We start from the raw sequence: 18,704 nt of genomic DNA, 5'->3' as shown, positions 1-18,704 counted from the left end.
CTTTATTAAGAACCGGCGCTGCATTTAAATGAGGAATAAAAAAGAAAGAAAGAACAAAGCATAAACGTAATCTCTTAAGTGTCTTGAAAATGCCATGACGATGCTTCAATCTTGTATACCTTCTTTATCGTACCCTTATGTGTACTTTTGATGAATACTTAGTTGTATATTTTAAACTGTTTTATGAGCTCAGGTCTGCTTTCCTTCTGCTGCGTCCGTGCTCCACGCCCACAGAGGTCTCCCCTCTAGGTGCCTCCTCAGGACAAGGGTTCACGGTTCAGGGAGTGCTCTCTCTGCCGGAGGTCCTGGTTGAGTGAGTTGGCCTCTGGCAGCGCCCGGCTCAGGGTCGCCTCCCTCCACACTGAGGTCTGCACTGAGGTTTTAATGGGCCTCAGTGCGGAGAAACAGGAAGCAGATGGTGTGGGGGACAAACACACACACACACACACAGCTGGATCATTACAAACACACACCGCTCTCCCTCATACACCTGGCGAGTGATAGCTCTAAATCTTAGAGAAACGTTGGTTTTGCATATCCAACTTCTCTTTTCCTCCACTTGGCTATCATCCTATTAAAAGATGCTATGGGAATACCATGGGAATGCATCCAGCATCCAGCATCATTACTAACTTAATTTTTTTTGCTAGATCCTTGCTTGTGTTGTACTTACTCTCTGATGTACGTCGCTTTGGATAAAAGCGTCTGCTAAGTGAATTGCAGAATTGTAGTAGAATTGCTAACTTCTATCATGGTGCCTACTTTTTTTAATAATAAATATTGACCAGAAATGTTCAGACAATAATGACTACTAGTCGTTTTTGAATTGTATGGTTTGCCAAAAACACTTTCTGTGGCAAAAGGAGCTAATTTTTTCTACTTCATTGAGATTATTGTGTTTCATACTGAATTCATAGTGTTTGGCTTTGGTCGATGTGAGCATTGTTATTAGTGCACTGGTTGGAGGGGGGATCAGATGGGATCAACTGTCTCTTTCACCACTAGTCTGTACCATTCAGTGACTACACTCAAGTTGGTGGTTTGGTTTTTATGCCAATTTGTTGAGCTTTTTCTGCTCATGTGGTGAACTAAGACATCCACGCATTCATGTAATGAATTGGTGAAGTTTGATCAATAGTTTGAACTTATAAAATCAATATCAACCCAACCCTTACTTCCTTTAATAACTGTCCCCTGCTGTTTTTGTCGGTAACACGTCTTCTTACACTCTGAATCAGTCCTTTAAAAAAACATTAAAAAGGAATTGAAAATAAAATAAAAAATGACACTAGTACTAAACATGTGGTCGTGAACTAAGGGAATCTTACATCAGGCCATATTGGTGGAAATCTAGAGATGTTGCATTTTTAATCATACATCTTCTACTTATTCTTTGTTAGAACCTGGACCTATACATTACCCATCGTGCAACTGGTTTACCTTAGGTTCAGTCTGAGATATGAATGCATTATGCTTGCAACAGCGAACGCAGCGTCAAGCTTCAAAGGGCTTTAACTGAACCTTGTGAAATGTCCCTCCTGTGACTCAGCTGACTTTAAATGATAAATTGTAAGGCGATCAGAAAATGGTAATTGATAATAGAAATTAAGCTAATTAAGACCTTAGTGAAATCTAATTGACATTGGGTTGATTGATCTGAATGAAGTGGTTAAGTTTTCACTTCCTGTTTAATTAAACTACGTCAGAGAGTCGGTCGGAGGATGACCTTCAGCACCACAGATCCATGAAGTATCGATCACAAGCGATCGCGTCTTCTGACGTCTGTCTCTCCTTCTGTGACTCTGTGAAGGCCACCGTCATTATCTGCAGACTGAGGCTGGCATGAGCTGGAAACAACCTTTGCCATCCTCACACAAAGACAACAGAAAAAGGCGTACCATTTGTCATTCTCTATTACCTGTTTACTATTACCATGGGAATGCATCCACAGTTTACACGTACTTGCACATCTTGGCCACTATGCATGTTTAATTATAAACAGTTTTTGGCTGATATGAATTTATGGTAAGGATTAATGCTGCAGGAACAGCTCAAATGAAAGGCTGTAGTACGAACTGTTAGTAACTAAGTCTGCTAATGAGATGTCAAAGATGGTTCAATATTTTGTTTATGAGGCACAATTAAAACTATATGGACACATTTCATTACAGGGCAGCTTTATGTACCCTCCCTTTAAAGAGTGACAATAAAATGACAATGAGCAATTCAAACGGGATAAAAACCTATATAAGTTCCCATATAAAAAAGTAAAATACAGTTTATTTAGGGTGCAGTGATAAGATTTGCATGTTCTTAAAAATAAGTGTGTCACACTTTGATCTGTGTCACTGTGATTATCAACTGCAGGATCTGTCCTATGTGTGTTACAAAAAAGATTGTTCATGTAAAAAAAGCAGGTTTGAGGAATTTTTCCAAGTATTTTGTACCACATGTGAAACTGTTTGTGACCTAAACTCCTACATTTGTGAGGAGCTTCTCTCTCCTGTTGGTCAGTGCACTGATCTGATGTGATTGGGAGATGAATATTCCAGGAAAGACATTTGACCTCTCTGTCTTTCACTCTGTTCAATTCCTGCATTCCTAAAAAATCTTAATCCGTAAAATTTCCAAAAAAAAAACCTCAAAAGTATTTTTGTATTCTCTGGTTCTTATTTCCACTCAGCAGAGATGTTGTTTGAGCCTGTGTTTGTTTATTGTGTGCCATGGTGTGTGTTATTTCATCAAATATGAAATACACCCACAACCGATTATTTTAAGGCTGTAAAAGATGACAAGGCTGTACATTTAATTATGATTAATCACATTTTAATAACTTTTATAAATTCCATTACTTCCCAATTAAAAACTAAAATTCTAAGGCTTTATTTTTATACTTTCTTAGTCTGAGAGTACTTTACGTGTTGTTTAAATCAAACAGTGCTTTTAATTTGAAATAAAGAAAGGACCCTCTGGTATTTTCAAAGGTTACAACATTAACTTACCATGGAAAAAAAGGACTTGTTACGGATCACAACTAAATGAGGACAGCTAAAGAGGATGTTCAAAAGGGAAATGTTTAAGGTGGATATTGACTCGTCAGCTGAGCTGTCTGAGAGTTGTTTTTAGGTGAAATGAGACAAAGATACAGCGGTGTTGTTCTTTTTCATCACTGTGACTACAGGGAGACACCGCGGAGGCGCACTGTGCGCCTTAACAAAAAAATAGCCTGTGATTAAAATAGATGGAAAACAATTATGCATTCAATTCAGACCTTAATTAATCGTGATTAACTAGTAAATGCTTCAGCCCTGATTTGTTTGTGAGGTTTTCTAATTTGTTGAACAAAACTTGTAATTTTGCACCATAACTAGACTTGACTATGGTCCAAGAAACAAGTGATACGTTTTGTGTGCAGAATTTACACATAAAAACATGATTCAAACTAAAAAATCTATTCAGGATTTTGCTGCCTGGCTGGAGACCCATGCACTCACTTAGAGCTGTCCAGGATTGTGTGTGATGTGCCTTAACGTAGTCTGCTAATTAGTTCCAGTCCATCTGTTTAAGTGTGTGTGTGTGTGTGTGTGTGTGTGTGTGTGTGTGTGTGTGTGTGTGTGTGTGTGTGTGTGTGTGTGTGTGTGTGTGTGTGTGTGTGTGTGTGTGTGTGTGTGTGTGTGTGTGTGTGTGTGTGTGTGTGTGTGTGTGTGTGTGTGTGTGTGGCTTAATGATTCAGGTCTCCGAGTTTGAAGAGTTCCTCTTCACAACACATGTCCATAGGTTTTATATTATTATTTTTTTAAATTTATTTGTTTTATTATATATTTTATGGTTTTGTCACACTCACACAAAGCTACTGAAATTTTGAAAACAATTGGCTGACTTTTTAACCCCGACATTACCCTAATTTTTCCAACCCTTAGTAAATTTAGCGTGAAGTCGGGGTGAGCTGATGTGTGAACGCTGCACGACCGATTCAGGAAAGTTCACTGTGGGCGAGTGGGAGGGGAGGGGTGGATCATGTATGTGTCCAGACTGGAGTGACTCTCCAGTGCTCGTAATGAAACTGCTTTATGTTTTCTGTTCCCCGCTGTTCTTCTCTGCTCTAAGAACACGTTGCATAGATAAAAAGGCAAAAAAAGTCATCATAGTGCTGGACTCTGTGACTTTGTCCGTCATTTCTGCATTGTTCTTTTTGTCATGTCCAGCCTCTTAAGAAGCCCCTCCCCCTCATGTCTGACAGAGAAAGTTTCCTGCTGTGATGTGCATGTGTAATGAACTAACTCAGGAGAGGACAGTCTGAAAGGAATTTGAAAGACATTTTCAGGACTGCATGTGTGAAAACAGTAGAACTGTAGAAGCTCCAACTTTAGGGGGGTATGGTGCTTGTTCTAACGTTTGTCTGTACAATTCAACATCACACTAACAGGACGTACTTTACTACTTTATGGAAGCTTGTATAATAAGTGTATACATTGCATTATTCTGTAAATACACTTACAGGATTAAACACGCATATAAAACCCTTTAATGTTACGGCCACTTGCACTCGTGTTTAATAATGTATTCTCTGAGGAGAGCCTGAGGCAGCGATGTATGCACTGCTAAGCACTTAATTTAAAACAATATATGGCTGCATTATGGAGAGAAAGTGGGTGTTAATGTGGTCTTTATTTAAAGAAACATATAGTTGCCGATGCAGCACATGCAACATTAATATAGTACTACTTCACAGTTGATCGATTTATGCAATAAATACTTTTGCACCACCCTCATGCTTTCACAGCCAGAGATCCTCCGTTTATTGCACAGATAAATTTAGGAGAGCTCCTCACTTACTTTTTTTTTTTCTGGAGCTGGGTTTATTACATCCCAGAGGCCGCCGAGCTGACAGAACATTGTAGCTCAGTTTGGAAGATTAGCCCCACCTTCACAAGAGACCTTTGGCTGAACCCCAGGAGACCTGAACCAGCTCCACCACGCAGTTTAACAAACACAGACAAGCCCTCCACCCCCACCACGCTTCAGTCAGACAGTCTGCAGCTCTCTGATGTATCTGCTATTTGTGCTCACTCACTTTTGATGTCTCCCATTAGGCTTCTTGTTCGGGTTCATGTTTTTCCTTTCTTTGCCGTGTGGTCATCTGTCAGTCAATATTTTTCTCATTATGTTTCTGTCTCCTTTTACGTTGTGTTTTACTTTGTTCTTGCATGGACACCTCTGTTTTACCCTGATCTGTATTTTCCTGCTCCAACGTGTTCCTTGCAAGAAGCTGAAGCTCAAACATGTATTGATCATTTTATTTTGCATGCCAAATCGAAGCAGTGTGTGACGTACAGGTGCTGCACCCTTATGTGAGCAAAAGGAGCAAACCTATTACAAAAAACACATGTGGGTGATATTTAACCCCATTAACTATCCCAAAAATGTGACTCGTGGAACCACTAGACTTTCCACACCAAAAAAATAAAGATACTCAGTGCAACAGCTTACTATAACCATTTCTTTATTATTTGATTTGAGCAGCACAGTCAATCAATTAATCTTTTGTTGTATAGCGCCAACTCATGGTGCCTTGCTTTGCTCAGGAAGTGAACTGGCACCTCTCCAGCTACTAGACTCATTTCCAGAATCGAGCCTCACCAGGACTTGAACCAGCCACCCTCCAGTTCCCATCCCATGTCCCCCACAGACTGAGCTACTGCAAGATCACATCTATTTTTATGTAGAACTTTTAAACATTTATACAGAATGACAAATAGGTTTCTGTGAACTCAGAAATGTTTTTGAAGAGGAAGATTTATATATAAATCCTTTTGTGGGCATGTATTCTTTTTGAGACTGATCTGGCTCCACATTAGTTCGGACACCAAATCAGGAAACATGTGGATGTGGTATGACATGGGTGAGCATTTTTTTATTTATTTATTTTTTTTTACTGAAAAGCAGTTGTTGGCTCGATCTTGAGACTAATTCACCTAACTCTGTCCTGCTTTTTTTTTGCACTTTGTTTTTCTACTTGTGCTCCTAGAAAAACTTGCCAGTGTTCATCACATTTTGATATAGACTTTAAAAAGTCCAGACAGGTAGAGAGTAGGAATGTCACACCGACACAGGAACTCGTGACAACCCCTTGACACCAGCCAAAAAAGCTCTCCAAAAACAGAGGGGCAGCTGGTGGCTGGACCTTCAATATTTAATGAGCTTCGGTCCACAGGCGGGAGTGTGCTGTCAGCTGCTTTCTTAATGGCTGCAGGGAGGCTCGGGCACAGTAAACAGACTTCAGCTCCATAAGGACCAATAGACAGTTAAACGTCATACTAGTAAATACAAGCAGTGACACTTTCTCATAAAAGCAGAGGCTTTGTTTGTATTCGTGTGCTCTAACTGGGCCATCAGCTGCACTCTGCTTTTGGACTGTAACGTAGAACTGCTATGATGCACGTTCCAATCCCTGCAGCTGAGTCCCCCATTCATTCATGCTGCCGTGAATAATAAACCTCTTAACAGAATATTTCTGTCCACTTGTGATTTCCCGCCCACTGCTCCAGCAGCCTGCCAGATATACGTGGCCAACATGGCTTTCCCTGCTCTGCTGGCCTGGCATCAGCATGTACCCATCATCTGGTGCAAAAGTTACAAACTTTCAGGCATTTTCATGCACCAGCGACAGTAACAGAAAGAATCCAGGTATCTTTACAGTGTGTCACAGATGGGGGAAGAAACAAAATACTGATTTTTACTTAACAGGACTCAGACTGTACACAGTACGACTTATGAAAATGTTCATTTTATGGTCAACTTATTACTTCCATGCCCTGCATTTTGCAAGAATATTGTAACTTTTACTATACACTTTCAAAACAAAATTTACTCTATTTGAGTTGAATGAGCTTGTTATTATTTGCACCTTGCATCACGGACGGGTCCAGGGGGTGGGCAGAGGTGACCAGGGCTGATTGGCCACCCCAAAATCCTTAACAATGATTGGCTATTTGCCTTGCCAGGGGCGGGACTCAAACTCAAACTTAATGTTAAACTCAACTTCTTACATTATGCTTATTTGTTATTTTTACTGCTTTGGATTTCTGTGTTAACATTAGTGTACAGTCCAGTCGTCTGTTTTCTAGGTGAATGAAGGGGAGACAACCCTGATGAAATTTGTGGCAGACTTGCTTTTTAAAAAAATTCTTATATCTGGGGCACTAATGGCCTGGCAGTTAGGTCGCCTCCCTGGTACAGAGGCTATAGTCCTTCAAGCAGGTGGACCTCACTGTCTGTGTTGCCAATTCCCCCTGCCTCCCAAATGTACATACGTACAGTATGGGTCAGAGTTTGCTTACCGGTGAGCACATTTTACCATCAGGTTCAGTGTTTCCCCTAGGTTTACAGCGTTGGGGGGGGTGGGGACATGCCGACACGGCGACACAAACACTTGAAGGAATCTTGGTGTTCATGCGTTACTTTTAATGACAGCTGTCCTTTTCTATTGGAAAGGTATCCTTAAATGACTTATTTCCCTGATTTCCGACTATATCCACTATCCTATCTCTACAATAAAGGCACAAAAAGACCAAAAATAAATCTTTAAAAAAAAAAAATTTTTTTTTTTTGTTGCTTGACCTTGGGGGGGCATTGGGGGATGCGGGCCTTCCCCCCAATATAATGGTAGGGGAAACACTGAGGTTTGATTTTATAGATCTCAAACTTTGCATTGGAAGTGGAGTACTTCACTTTCAGGCCCCGTATCTTGCATACACAATGTGTATGAATGAGTACCCTGGACTTTTCATTGATGTTCCTGTTGTCCTGCAATTGATAAAAATCAGTGTGCCAGAGTCAACAGATTAGGAATTTATCAGTGGCTAAAAAAGCTCGCTTCCTGCTCCTGACTTTTTCATGCTCGGTATTTCTCTTCTCCTCCTCTGCCTTTCACTTTGCCCCTTCACTTTCTCACCCTGTGTTCTTTTAACGCATGTTCCTCCTCCCCTCCTCTCTGTGTGACTGGATGAGACCTGACAGACTCCAGCAAACCCTCTCTGCGTACTTGCCCATTAGCTCTGTCATGCGTTCAGCCTCCCTGACTGTGTGTGTGTTATAGAACAGAGTCAGCAGGCCCGCCCGACCTGAAGACAGTGCCAAGGAGATTTCAGACTGGTGGCAAAACAGTCTCATGATGATATAATAATCTGTTCTGGATTAATGAATGCTCGGCTGCACTGTTGCCATGACCCACATTGTACATGTGTGGGGAGAATCTGCAGCAGTGTGTGCCAATGTGGGCTGATATCTTCATATGCTCCAAAAAAGTCAAATGTTTGTCGTTGAAATGTATCTTATTTTAAGGTGAAAAAAGTGCTCCAATTGAGTCTCTAAGTGGATGATCATCTTCAGAAACCATAAATCACTTGATATGCTAAAGAGTTGGATATACATTATGCATCAATACACTTTATAGTAAAGTTCTAGCATGCAGTGGACCATTATTTGATTATAACGATAGAGCAGACTGGATGAGGTCATGATGGAGTATAGTCCATGACTGATTGGTTTTTATCTGTTCTGGCAGGTAGGTCACTAATCTCAGGTAATTGGACGTTATGACCTGACATCTCCAACACTTTTTCTATTGGTTGTTTTTTTTCATTGTTATCGAGGAGGCTAGTTTAAGTGATTGCGCTTTGAAATCAGTCATTATATCACAGCTTCAGGCGGCTTTTTTTTTGACTTTCTAACATAGATTGAAATGAAGTCTCTGCTGGTTTTATTGCATCATGTCTTCAATGCAGAAGAGGTGATGTGTGGGTTTGGACGATTGGCAGTGGTTGGAGGCCACCTTTCAGTAAGTGAAGTAAAAAGAGACAGTAATCCAGTTAGTTACTTAACACTGCTTCCAACGACCTGAACACAAATGAATACATGTCTTTAAAGCACCAGAATGTCTAAACTTTGGCACTTACCAAACTGACAGCTGCTCAGATTCTTCAGAGGAGATGATGGAAACACTTTAAAGGATTTATCGTGGTGTGAGACTTCTGTGCTGCGCTGGAGTCTGCAGAGGTAATTGCATGACATGTTGTGCAGGGAGACAAATTTACCATTTAGATCCACTCCAATCTGTATGTTTAAGACTTCGTTTTATTTCATATGAGGTTTTTTTAGGGGGACTTCCGATGTTTCTTTCCCAGGAGCCCTACTTTTACATCATTTGTGTCTTAATGGCTGAGAGGAACAAATGGTTTTTGAAAGGCTCGTGTATGTTGTCCCATCTGGTAGCAGCTAAATTGGCTGCGGTGCGTTTTTTTTTTTTTTTCAGGGGAAATTCTGAACATGAAAACCTTCTGGCAATGTGGCAGAAAGTATGTGGCAGTATTTGAATGTGGTACTCGGACAGGACCCTTTCTGCGTTGTTTGCTCGTTGTCCTCGTGCAAGCGTATGTTCTCTCCGGGTATACTCCGACTTCCTCCCACAGTTCAAAGACATGCTCATTAGGCTAATTGGGGAGTCTTTAAATTGCCCATGGGTATAAGTGTGAGTGTGAAATGTATGTCTGTTTCTATATGTCAGCCCTGTGATTGTCATATATTCCCGGGTTCACCCCTCTCTCGCCCTATGACAGCTGGGATCAGCTCCAGCCCTCCCTGTGACCTTAAACAGGGCAATCTGTAAGGATAATGGATGGATGTATTTCCTGCGTGCACACAGAAGACATTGCAGATTTGAAAGTAATAAAACTGCCGGTTGAAGGGTTCCTGACATTTTGAAGATGAGATGAAGACCCTTCATTTGTATTTCATCAGGATTTCAAAAAAACTGAAAGAATGGTCTTGTCCTCTGACCTCCTGGAATAAAAGAAAAGAAGAAGATTTTCTCTGAATTGAGACGGACTAAACAGACAATGCTATAGATTTAAAATGCCGTGATTTGATTTGCTTTTTTTTTTTTTTTAAAGCTGGTGTTCAACTTATGTGAAAATGTGGACGTAAGAGCTGAACCCTCTTTGATAAAATAATCTTTAAAAACGGAAATGTTAAAGTCAGTAAGATAGGCTTTAATGTGGATGCTTGAGTTGAATATGTACCATTTGGAGGACGTTTGAATGCAAAGCTTGCTGTACAATACAAAACCAAATCAATAAATGTTGATGCTCGTTCGGCTTAGTACAGTGGATGATTATGCATGTGTATTTGTACTTTTGTGTGAATGTATAGTATTTGACATGACATGTACCAGCACAGACCTGTACCCTTCTGTATTAATGTGACACTGGATTAAGACGGCCTCCTTTAATCTGAGTTTACTGTACATGTATTAATGCTGAGAATGAATCATCGTGACAGGGTCATATATAGACTTGTGCATGAAGATTATCCAAAGAGACACTCTTATATGTCACTGCGCTCAAGTCGTCTGTACAGCTGACCTTTAACCTTTTCAGTTTTATTCTAAATGTAACCATAATAACATAATGGATATGTTAGGAAGGAGGAGCATGTGAAGGCAGCAATATTAAAGAATGTTACTTTTTCTTTAAATTTAACAAAAAAAACCAACTTAATTCATGTTAAAGGCTTTATATGCGATTTTTTGATCCAGCAGATGTCGCCCTTGAGCACCAGCATGAAACCAAAACAACTTGCGGTGCATTGTGGGTTAGCATGCTAATGCTAGCGATCTTTATTATGCTCGTATCTTCACACTGCATGTAAATTTACCCAAAATAAGCGTGATCTAGAAACGCAGTTAAGCAGTGAGTACAGTATGTTATTCTTCTTTTCTCTAGTCCCTCAATTAAACAACTTGTATTCGCGAGGGGAGGAGTCAGCCGTCGGGCCGGCTATGTCAACATACAGAAAAAAAACTCTGAAAACATCACAGACAGTGGGACTCAGGTGTTACACCCATTGTAGACAGTCATTACTCACAGAGTTATTTTCAGAGGATATACTTGATTTCTATTATATTTAAGTGTGAAAAATCACATATAAAGCCTTTAAAGTACTATTAACTAGAGTAACCTTTTAAAGAACAAATTCATTCACACATATTTTAAGATAAACATTGATTTAGGAGCGAGAGGAATGTGCACCTTCCTCTTTTCCTAATCATCAACATTTATCAAAAAGAATCTAAAGTGCAACCACCACAAAAAAATCCTGGAGGGACTGGGACTCTATAACAAGTTAATTGTTTTAATATCTCAACATGACTTGGCCTTACACTGAGGGGATGTTGGGAGTCTGTAAATACTTCAGAATAAGTCATCCATAATCCATAACCACAGCTGACTCCAAATATGTCAGTCCAGTATGTGTGTGTTTGGCATTTAGAGCATATCCATCTGTTGAATCGTAATCCATGAACTGTGATGTAATTGAAGTCAGTGTCGATGTGATTGCATGATTTTGGTCTCATGAATCTGTGTGAGAGAGACAGAATGAATATTGTGTAAGAAGATTACAAACTACAGCATTATTGTAGATGTCACAAAACTGAGCATAATCCAAATTACAACAACGGCGACAGAGAAATAATGAAACAACAATAACGTTCGTGTGTGACGTTTTTGTTACACATCGAGGGGTGAAATTGTCTCTTTGTTGCTTATTTCAGAACATAAAAAAACGAGTATTCATGCTGCTTAACACACTACTCTTCTACTATTGTGTAAGGCACTGAGCTCTGCCTGTTGTGCTCTTATGAACACTGCAGATAAAATGAGGATTTTTGTTCATTTTGTCTGCATGTTGGATTTATGCAGCAGTGTCTCAGCTTTAAATGTCGACATGATGAAATGGTACTGACAGCTGCCTGTGCATCTGAAGCATAAAGGGTTTTGTTATTCAGGGGGTAAATCTGCAGGTCACGATCCTCCGTGGTCTGTTCCTGAACCTCTCTGTCTGACCGACCTTCACTTTTGATACTCTGCTTCTGTGGAAATGTTGCATTAACTACACCGTTCGCACATAAATACAGCAGAAATCCAGTATATCCTCTGTAAATATCTCTGAGTCATGACTGTCTACAATGAGTGTAACGTGTGAGTCCCGCTGTCTGTGATGTTGGCTGAGCCGTAGCTACACTGCGTTTACATGGATGGGACGGCCCGCCGGCTCATCCCCTGTCGTATAAAAGTTGTTCAATTGAGGGACTAGAGAAAATAAGAATATCATACTGTACTCACTGCTTATTTGAAAGTCACATAAGCGTTTTTAGATCATGGTCATTCCGTGTAAATTTACATGCAATGTGAAGCTTGGAGCAAAATAAAGAGCGCTAGCATTAGCATGCTAACACAACAATGCAGCTTGAGACAAGGACAATTTTGTCTGCCGCTTGCACTTAGCGCTTAGTGCTTAATTGTGGTGTGTTCCAATTTGATAACTCTTTTGCGGAAAACGCTAGGGGAGGGGTTTGGAGGTGAGTCGCTGTAGGAGAGCGGCGGATTCAGTATGGCGGAGGTGTCGCTAAACAGAAGTTTGTTTTGGTTTCATGCTGGTGCTCAGGGGCGACATCTACTGGATCAAAAAGTCCATTCTTCCTTGAAGCCAATGTAATCTAAATGACTTGTACTTGCTATCATGTCAATGGATTACTGCAGGGATTTATTCCTGTTTGAGAATGTGTGTAAACATCATTAGTCAGCACTTAACTGTATCAGTTGTTCATGTGGTCAGGTTGGCACTTTTATTGTGTTTTTCGTTATTGTTGTGTTTGGTGTTTGGTTCAGAAGCACTTTGCAACTTTGCCTGAAGAAATCAAGATGTTATAATCAATACCGCTCCTACTGTAAATCCAAGATGACTGCCCTTTAAAAACTGATACAGGAAACACAGAGCCGGTCAATTAACAATGGCCTTAAAATGTCAAACTAATTTTATGTTAATGCAATCTACAGAGTATCTGCATGAATAGTTTTAAATTGGCCTTAAAAGTTCAGTGTATGATAATAAAAATGACGATGTTAACTGTTAATTGTGATCTTTTGTCCACAGGGACTCCCTGCATTTATGGTTACATGAATGTCAGCGCTGCAGGCCAGATGCCGGTGATGGAGGAGCTTGTCAGTGAGAGGTGAGCGTTCATCAACTTCAGCGTCAAATAATCTGTGTTTTTGATCCAACACTTCCTGATCATGGTCACAGGCATTATTAATACACAAACACTTCAACACGTCCACCTTCTAAAGAGCTAGATCCCTCACTCAAATGAAAACTAATGACATTTAGTTTTCATGGTTTTAGGCCAACTTAAGGAATATGACCTTCTATAGCCTCTAAGAAACTTTAAAAGATCCCATACTGTATAATGCATTTTTTTTAAAACTTAACTAAACACGGACAAAACTGGACCAAACAACATTGGCTTTCAGGCCTGTCCGCTTTTGTGCAGTGAGTAAAAAATGAAACGTTTAACTCTTGACTCTGAAGAATGCATTAAAAAAACACACACACAGAGATCCTACAACATGAATAGCTGAAATCAGCAAAAATGAATACTCCCAGATGAAGATATCTCCGATGTACATCTTCAATAAGTGTCACGGCTTTTCTGAGAAATCATGCAAAATGTTGCATTCCTTAAAATTTTTGGAATTTCTATGTTTTCATGAGCTTAGATATTTCAATGTATCTCTCCTGTTTTTTTTCTTATGTCAAAAGGAATTTAGATATTTTAAGAGCTTACAATTTACAAACAGACGCCACAAAATAAAGAAAATAGCATTTGCTTGCAACAGGTGAAAGCCTCAGATATTTAAAATCCACCCAGACACAACAGCTGCAGGATTTTGTATGCATCTGAATTTATATTTATGCACACAAACGGCATCCATCTTCAAAGACACTTAATCTACAGTGAAAGCAGACTCTGCTGCTGTATTGTGTAACCATAAAGTCTCAAATGTCAGCAGGTTACAAAAGAATCGATTAACCTGGTGCCTTCTTCAAGGTCGTTTTCATCTTAACTTTATGGTTCATCTGAGGAAACAATAGACTGTGTGGGTTTTCTCCTGTGCTGCTCACTGACTGTTGTTCCCCCTTAGGCCTGTTGGTTTGATTACAACAGGGACCATGCTGAAACTGTTTGCAGTGTTTTTTTCCTTTTGCTGTGGATTGCAAAGAGTCATTAGATTGCTAGCTCTTACTGGCTAATGATGTCCTTTAGCCTGAGGGTGATGCAGAGATCCTCGCAGTAGGAACACATTTTTAATAACTTACTTTGAGCATCAGACTGTGAGACAGAAAAAATACCATCCCATGATTAGAGGGAGGAAAGTCACAAGTTCAGTACTTTAAGAACTTAAAGGTTTGAGAATAGATAATGTTTTAACGATTCTGAATCATGCAACAGTGTAAAAAAAAATCACAGATCTCAGTCTGAATGGAGTTGGTTTGAACACATATGGCGGAAATCAGCAGTAAATACACTTTTAAACATTTAAATTAAACATTTAGGGTTAATCGTTAAAGCTTATTTTAAAAGCTAATACAGACAGACTTTTACTTCATGCACTAGTGGTAGACTTTGCATTTGAAGTCACTGTCAAGTGATCACATTTTTTAATGGTGATTAATTACTGAAATATTGAATCATTATTTATCACATTTTAATTACTGTACATGTTTTTATTTTCCATTATTTTGTATTTCAATAATGTTTTTTATGCCTTTATTTCATATTTTTGTCTTAAGCTAAGGGTACTTTACTTGTTTGGATACAAACCTGCTTTTATTTCGAAAGAAAATAAGGAACTTGTGGCAGACCACAGGTTACAACATTAACTTCCGGAAAAAAGGAATTTGTTATGGAAATGAAAAGTAAATGAAAACAGCTAAAGAGGACGATTAAAAAAGCTAAATATCTAATGTCAGAAGGTAGATATTACTCTTAACTCTTCAGCTGAGTTGTCTCAGAGTTCGATCAAAACAACAACAAAGGATGCAACCCCCGAGCAGCAGAGCGTCAGTAGCAGTTCCTGCCTCCTTATGTAGCGGTCTTTGACGTAACATCCATGTGTTTCCACGGCAACAATAAACAAGACACTTCCTGTTATTATTATAAACTTAAGGCTTTCTCAGGCTTTGATAACTGTTGGAAATAATTGAGGTAAAGTTAGTATTCTAGTTCTAGTTAGTTCTAATACAGTTCTACATATTATACCTTTACTGTCTTCACTTAGTATTTCTTTTAGCTTTTTTTTTTTTTATCTCCACCAAGCTTTAAAGAGAAGTACAAAAAACAGTTTAAATATGTTGCAGAAACTAAAATGAGCAGTTGATGTTGTTCTTATCAAAGGAAGATAGAAGGCTGCGGAGGTTTGGTGGAGATTTATATTTACAGGATTAAGTGGGAGGACTAATGTCTTTAAGAGTGTAATGAAAGCTTTTTTATGAGCTGCTGTGGTTACACTATATGACCTACTTTTGATTTGTGGTGCTCTGAGCGGATCCATCCCTCTCTGATGACCGTAACACAGAGCCTCCAGCCGCTGTGAACAGACATGTATGGCACAGAGTCAGATGACACATCCGCCAACGCAGCATCCTACATACACACTGTACCTCCGTGTGTCACATGTGTTTAGTGTGGTCACATATGCGTTTTTGTGTTGTTAGCATCATTAGCCCGGTTTTTACTCTGTATTAGTGGATAAATTATCTGATTTTGCTTCCGCCTGACAAGGAGAAATGACATATATTTGTCATAAAATACATGTTGAACAGCATGTTCTGGCACTATGGCAGCTTAATCATTTCTTACACCTTTTAGCATCTGTTTCTTGTGCCAAATGTGGGCCACATTTTGTTAGCATCCCTGCACAGGTGACATTTTGTAATGAGCTTCTACATATAGCTACCACAGTATTAAGCATGATCTTTGGGACAAATAATCATGCCACATGCTTAATTTACAGGCAGCTTTATGATTAAAACCATAATGATCTAATATTCTTTGTGATAACCCAGCTCAAGAGCCATGACAAATATGGGAAGGACACGATAGTCAACTTCAAATAATGATTATTTATTGTGAAAAAGGTAAACCATTGAATGTAAAATTGCAAACATGGAGTGTGTCCATCAGTAAAGTCAGTAGTGTAAATGTGGATGTGTGGCATAATGAGTGGGAATAATTAAGCAAAATATATAACAAAGACGGAAATGTGCAAATGATGGTGGGATGAGAGCATGTGGCATGAGAGAGAGCGAGAGAGCCACACTGGGGTCTGGCTTTTATGCAGCGGGCCCAGGTGCTCTGGCTTGGATCAGCCGAGTCCTCTAGGAATAAGGGAGACAGAACTAATTAGTAATAGCCTGTTTCTAAATCACTGTGTAAAAACCAAGTCCATTGTGAAAGTGGTGTGATGACACATTAGTCAGGTCACACAGATTTGATTGTAACATTGTTGTGTGGTGAATGCACAGATGGTTTGAAGTCATTATCGTATGATCGCGATGATCAAAATCACATCTGTTTAATTGGAACCTTTAATTTCCAAATGTATTACACCACAGGTACGACAGAGTATTACTGCATGTTTGCCTCTGTTCATCAACATTAATAATCAAATCATCCATGTGTATGTTTATTACCATGATAGGTTTATATTTTTAAACTACTTTACCAAAACCAACATCAGACGTTGCCTTACAAACCATTCCAACAACAAAATCCAACTATGTAGGAATGAAACATGACAAACAGAAGGTCAAAAGACACGATAGATAAATGAAAGAACATAAACTAAAACAGCTCTGTACATCTATCTACACAGAATATGATGAAAATCATGGTCAATTTATTAGTGTTTATTTTTGGGTCGATCAAGTAATTACTGCATGCACTTTAAATGCATCATCATAAATACATATTTACAGTATTAATGCAGATGTAGAAGAACCTGTCTTTCCACCTGGACTCTTGTTGAATAATAGTTTTTAAAGCACACAGAGATTTAGGCTGCAGCAGCGGTATCTAAAATGGATCTTTCTTCAGTTTGGCCACCTTCACATTCTGTTTTGTTCACCAACCGGTGCAGACTGAATTATAATCAGAGGTGTTTGGAGCAAGCTATTCTGGGAATGCTTCAGTTCTGCAAAACAGAAATCACAGTCAGAGTCATAAACAGAATCTGTCTTTCTTGATTTCATCTTCAAAAATAGTTAACAAATCACAATCTTTCATGCATATTTCACAACTACAACACAGAACAATTTCATGTAAAACCATGAATGGGGCGCTGGTGGGGCAGTGGTTAGTGGTTTTCTGGGCGGACGACCCGGGTTCGGGTCCCGACAGTGGCTCCTTTCCCGCATGTTATTTCCCACTCTCTTTCTCCCTGATTTCCAACTCTGTCCACTGTCCTGTCTCTCCATTAAAGGCACAAAAAGCTCCAACATAAATCTTGAAATTGACGTAATCTGATGTAATGTTTAATTCCCTGTAATTTAATGGGTAACATTAAAATTTTATCTCTGTAAATCCACAGAATTTCATTAAATAAATAAAATAAAACAGGAAAAAGCTGAAAGAAAAATACAGATTTTTTTTCTTTAAACCTATGGTGGATGTGTCACAAAAGTAAAACACAGACAATATCATCAATCAGTGTAGCTAGCATTGACAGCAACACTTGATAATTGAAGGAGGTTTGGATGTGCACAGAGAACAAAGGGAGAGACTGAAAGAGCTAAATGTGCCAAATAGTTTGAACAGTCTGATTGGCAGCAAAAGTCAACAGCCTGCTTCTTGTTTGACAAATGTCAAATGTGCTGATTTTCTTTTCATAAATCACAAGACATTTTCCAGCATTTCCACTTTTTGATGGAAAAATAATTTGTGACATTCGTGTTTCAGTAGCGAGAGCCATCATGAGAGAAGACCCTGCGACTCTGAAAGAAAAGTGTCCCATACGGAGACTCAATTGCCCCACAAATGGTAATGTCAAACCAACAACTAATGTTTCGCCTGTCAAACACATCCTGCAGTGCAATAGCTCATAGAGGTTTTCTCATGACCATCGAGGAGGATCGTTCCGGAACAGGACCGTCATGTTTCAGCCATATGTCAATATGAAGCATTCAGTCAGAGATCAGATAGCAGACGCCATCTCTCTCTCTCTCTCTCTCTCTCTCTCTCCTCCTCCCTTTCGCTCGGCTGCTCGCCCTCCCCCTCCTCAGTACCTCAGGTGTCCTGTGACAGATCCTGTTTTCTGGATGATTTCCTTCAACAGGGAACTTTGGCCCCCCGACAGCGTGACTCCAAACACAGAGATGCAGAGCGGCAGGTCGCCCCTGCCCGCTCGTGTTGTTACAGTACATTTGTCAATTGTCTGCTCATTCATCCTTTTGTTTGCTCATTTGTTCAGCTCCTTCAGTCCTTATCTTAATCTATGTATCCTTTCATGAATGAAGCATGACATTGATGAGTGATGTAAACCATTATCTCCGGGTGAAGATAGTGATGTAGACATTTAATAGCGTTCACGTGAGGCTCAAACTTATGGAACTGCCTGCCTGGTAACCAAGACACATGTCCTAATTCTGCACAGTGTGGAGGAGTTATCATCTCAGCTGCACGTGTTCAACCAGTTTTCTTTTTCCAAAATCATTACAGAACAGAACAGATCATTATTTATGTTGATATACCATAAACAAGAAGAGATCTTCTCCTCTAAAAGGAGAAAAAGTCCAACAAAGGACTG

At 39.5% G+C, this 18,704-nt stretch overlaps 1 protein-coding gene across 4 annotated transcripts in view; it reads left to right on the top strand.

The window, feature by feature from the left end:
• The window catches only part of htr4 (5-hydroxytryptamine receptor 4), a 161,665-nt gene that overhangs the window by 34,576 nt on the left and 108,385 nt on the right, over positions 1–18,704 (top strand). For all 4 annotated transcript variants that reach the window (XM_061048563.1, XM_061048564.1, XM_061048561.1 and 1 more), the window contains one exon: positions 12,994–13,072. In XM_061048563.1, coding sequence (XP_060904546.1) covers positions 12,994–13,072 — 79 coding nt within the window. The remainder of the gene's footprint in view (positions 1–12,993; positions 13,073–18,704) is intronic.

The sequence above is a fragment of the Labrus mixtus genome, chromosome 10 (genome assembly GCF_963584025.1).
Source record: "Labrus mixtus chromosome 10, fLabMix1.1, whole genome shotgun sequence".
NCBI lineage: Eukaryota > Metazoa > Chordata > Actinopteri > Labriformes > Labridae > Labrus > Labrus mixtus.
The sequence above is the reverse complement of the archived record's forward strand: the minus strand, read 5'-3'. Positions and strand labels throughout refer to the sequence as shown.